The 4,117-nt window shown below is 29.9% G+C and overlaps 1 protein-coding gene across 1 annotated transcript; it reads right to left on the minus strand.

Annotated features, from left to right (window-relative positions):
- Nucleotides 1–311: 311 nt before the first annotated feature.
- Nucleotides 312–1,483, minus strand: Smp_142540 (hypothetical protein; the record flags this gene model as incomplete). The annotated part of the gene is made up of 2 exons (XM_018792290.1): nt 312–450; nt 1,431–1,483. The coding sequence occupies 2 exons, from the start codon at nt 1,481–1,483 to the stop codon at nt 312–314; spliced, it is 192 nt and encodes a 63-aa protein (XP_018644229.1).
- Between the last annotated feature and the right edge of the window lie 2,634 nt (nt 1,484–4,117).

Raw genomic sequence — 4,117 nt, forward strand, 5'->3', positions numbered from 1 at the left:
AGCAGTTAAATGTTTAATTAATCAAATGCACTGTCGGATATATTAAGTGCAGTCCATATTTACAAAGACAAATCAAACGTAATGGTCCATCAAAAACTCAATGAGGTGTCGACAAGATTTTCAAAATTCATAAAATCTTGGTGATATAATTATCGATCATGTAACTATCCACTTATTTAACCTAAAAACAGACCATGTTGCTGTATATTAGACTATACAAAAGTTAAATAATTTAGAAATAATTTATATATTTTTATTTCTTAAAGGTATGTACATATGCATTAACAGGAATGAAAACCAATGTTTACTATTTATAATACTTCATTGTGATCTATTTCAATTTTAGCCCATATTAAACCTTTCCAACGAGGTATCTCTTCTGTATCATCAATAATTTCATAATAAATCATATTGGTATTTAATTCATCGGATTCAGTTTTGAAATAAAATCTAGAATAATAGTAAAAACAAATGAACAACAGTAATGTAAACATTAAGTAGAAATAATTGTAAATAATACAATGTGAACAAATATGTACTATCTAATACAATAGTCTCTTTACTGGAAATTACTGATAAACAATATTCTGATGGCATACTGGCCATTGTTTCCAGAATAAATTTTTGGGTATGAAAACACTAGGAACTGATAAACATATCCCATGTAAAAGAGATAATTAAGTGATAACTTTATTTCTCTTATATTTAAGAACAGTAATTTGCGTCGAACTAGCCGCAAGGGTAGTAAAAACAATTATTTAGATAATCCGATTAGAATCATAAAATGTCATTCACTTGGTATTATTTATTTGAATTTTCCCATTGATGTTTAGGACTGTAATTGATCAATGAATTTAAACTTCACCCCATTACACAAGCAAGTGGCTATCAGGACTCAGTAGCTGAGTGGGTAACACAATGGCGTTTGGAGCGAAAAGTACTGGGTTCGAGTCCCAGAGTGAACATCTACTCTGAGATGCAGGTACATCCAGTTGACGAGTCCCAAATAGGACGATACGCGCGTCCTGGATTCCACTGCGAGCCACTATCCATCTTCGCTCATAAAATGTCATGTTAATTTTATCTTTTGTGAAACTCATGATATCCATGGACCTTATTGACAGTTGTTATGAAGAAACTATGTTGTAAAAAATCTACTCTTCAGTAGTATGTTACCAAGTTAGCAGCTTCAATTAAATCTATAGTAAGACGCAACTTCACAGATGAAACTAAATAAAAGTGATACTGTGTTGATAAACACACTGAACTTAAAATAGTGAGCCATTTAATTCTAACTGAATGACTGATTATTAGAACAAGAGAGTCTTTGCTTGAGCTTTCATACAATGCATTTAAATGATTCTATTGATCAGTAACCGTTTTATCCCTTTTAGAAACAATGGATTCAAAAGTTTTCTGTTGTTTATTACCTTGACATTTCTCGATCTGAAATGTTGTCAAGACAAATCAATATTAATGACATTCTGACGGAATTGTGGTGAGACTATAATTTATGGACGAACCAATCACGTATAAGATAACGAGTCTCGGATTTCGGAGTGGAATTCATTTATATATTTGGCAAAATATAATTTAGGCATTATAGCCGATATCAGTTCGTGATGAAAACATTAAATCTAATTCCTAACCTTAAGCATCAACTGTAAATTCTAATTCTAGTTCCTCATTCTGGTTTATAAACTTCATTTGGTCCTAGTTAGTAGGTGGACATTCTCAAAATCACTTTAGCGTCGCTTAAAGATCGTCCATGAATTATGATCTCATCGGAATTATTTGTTATCTCGTAATATCATATATAAACAATCAAGTGATTTAGATGTAAGCAACAATCTTTATAGTTGATAAGCGAAATCTTCGACTTTAAAACTGAGAATAACATTATTTTGTTTTGATAAATATCATGTAATGAATTTTTTTTTGAAATTTAGACTCTCACTTTCAACCATGACTCAAATCTCTTATAAACTACATAGATTAGAAAAATGTTTTATCATACCGTTTTCTTAAATTCTGAAATTCATTGTATATTTCATTTTGAAGTTTTGGATTAATGGAATACAATTTTTGAATAACTTTCCTCTTAAAAAGTTCCAATGTCCATTGAATATTTTCACAAAGAATCACATGTGGTAATGAATCTTCTGATACATAAACTATACTAATTATGAAGTCATTCAATAGATAATCTTGTTTATTATTAGTAATATCCTGTAATGATATTGAATTTTGAATGAAATTATGATGATCTTTTCTGTTATTGTATTCTTCTGATTTATCTGAACAGCTATGACATGAGCGGCGCCTACTATAAAATAAAAAAAATAATAAATTTAGTCATTGGTTTAATCAGAATTGATAGGTTCTTAGGATAATCGAGATAGTCAAAAAGTGATGTTGAAATTTATTCACTTCATATTACTTTTTTAGGTAATCAAGACAGATACGGATTGTTGTACGCATGGATTAGGCTGATCTGGTCCAATTAAACCTACAGACAGTTATGTAAATACACGCCATTTGATCTCAATTCGTAATACAAGGCTTTTAATTCATTTGCATTGATTGTTTGAATTTTTCCATTGATGTTAAGGACTACTATTGATCAGTCTCTTTTGGCGTCCTACATTCCATTGTCAGCTATCATCAAAATAAGGTTTTTAAGTCCCTACTTTTAAAAAAGAATGAAACTTCGAGGTTTTGAACCGTTAGTAGATTCTGCCAGTCTACTGTTTAAAACTATCTAAAATTGTAAAATCTACTATTTTTTCCCGAACATATATATTTGAAATCAGTATCTTTAGTTTGCAAGCTGATCATGACTCAGTTAGATTTTATCACTTTTCCTATTATACCTAATAAGCAGGACATCCGGCTTAATCACTTACCATCATTTTATATCTTAATTTAGTGACGCCATTATTGAACACAATATAATTTCTAGTTTATGTGCACATTAAAGTTTTCACAGTTTATCTTACCACCCATATACCTAACCTTAATTACCATCCAGATTTTTTTTTAAAGAAAAACGTACATTTTTATTCAAAACTGGCGTTAAAAAATGCTAGCAATTCACTTCATTTTCCTAGCTACATTAAAAAGTTTTCAGTCCTAATTTAGTCTCTCTCTTGTATACAAAAACTTAAGATGATTTAATTCAACTACTTATTATTCAGTTAAAACAACAATTCCATGAATTGTGTGAACATGGGTAGAAAAATTAAATATTTGTTTATTTTTATCTGTCAAGGTAACACAAGGTTAAGTCAATCATACTTTCTGTTTTAAGTCTAACTGTCACTAATACAGTTAGATATAAACTTATATTGAAAAACTGACACCTCTATAAATTATTCTAAAAAAATGATTTATTAGTCTATGAAATCTGTCATAGAAATGACAAACACCATTACCATTGTGTAAAAATTTGTTTCAGCAATATAGTTATTAGTCCACACCCTATATATAACAATAAATAAAGATATTTACCCGTTATTTTTGATATACTTCCACACTTTAAATGTGATCTTTCAAACTTATGAAGCAGTTAATGAGTGTTATTTTGGTAGATAGCGTTTAATCTGTTAAGATATGTTGTACAATCAAACTTTAATGAGTTGAAGAACTATTAAGAGGTAATGAAGCACAGGTAGCTGTTTTAAAATAGATTACACTACAACTTGAGAATTTAGTGCAACAAATGAAATTTCTTTACTATAATTACTAGATAGCAAAACTATATGTTATTAGAATGTAAGAATGCTGTCAGATATGATAATTTCGAATAAACTGAGCACTGGGTAGATTATTATAATTAAGTAATATATTTGTTTATGCTGTCAGATAGTTTTTTTTTTTTCAATTCATGGGTTTTTTTATAAAAATTGTCAGAATAAATTACCATACCTAGAGTTTCTGATGAAATGAAATTATAGATCAGAGGAGGTTTTGTGGAGAATTTAGTATTTTCACAGTTGAAATCATGAGTCAATTGAAGCTAGACCACCATCGAAAACCTGAAAGCACTGGACGGCCGTTTCGTCCTATTATGGGACTCCTCAGCAGTGCGCATCCACGAATCTCGCTCGCGAGAGCG

The sequence above is a fragment of the Schistosoma mansoni genome (genome assembly GCF_000237925.1).
Source record: "Schistosoma mansoni, WGS project CABG00000000 data, supercontig 0411, strain Puerto Rico, whole genome shotgun sequence".
Classification (NCBI taxonomy): Eukaryota; Metazoa; Platyhelminthes; class Trematoda; order Strigeidida; family Schistosomatidae; genus Schistosoma; species Schistosoma mansoni.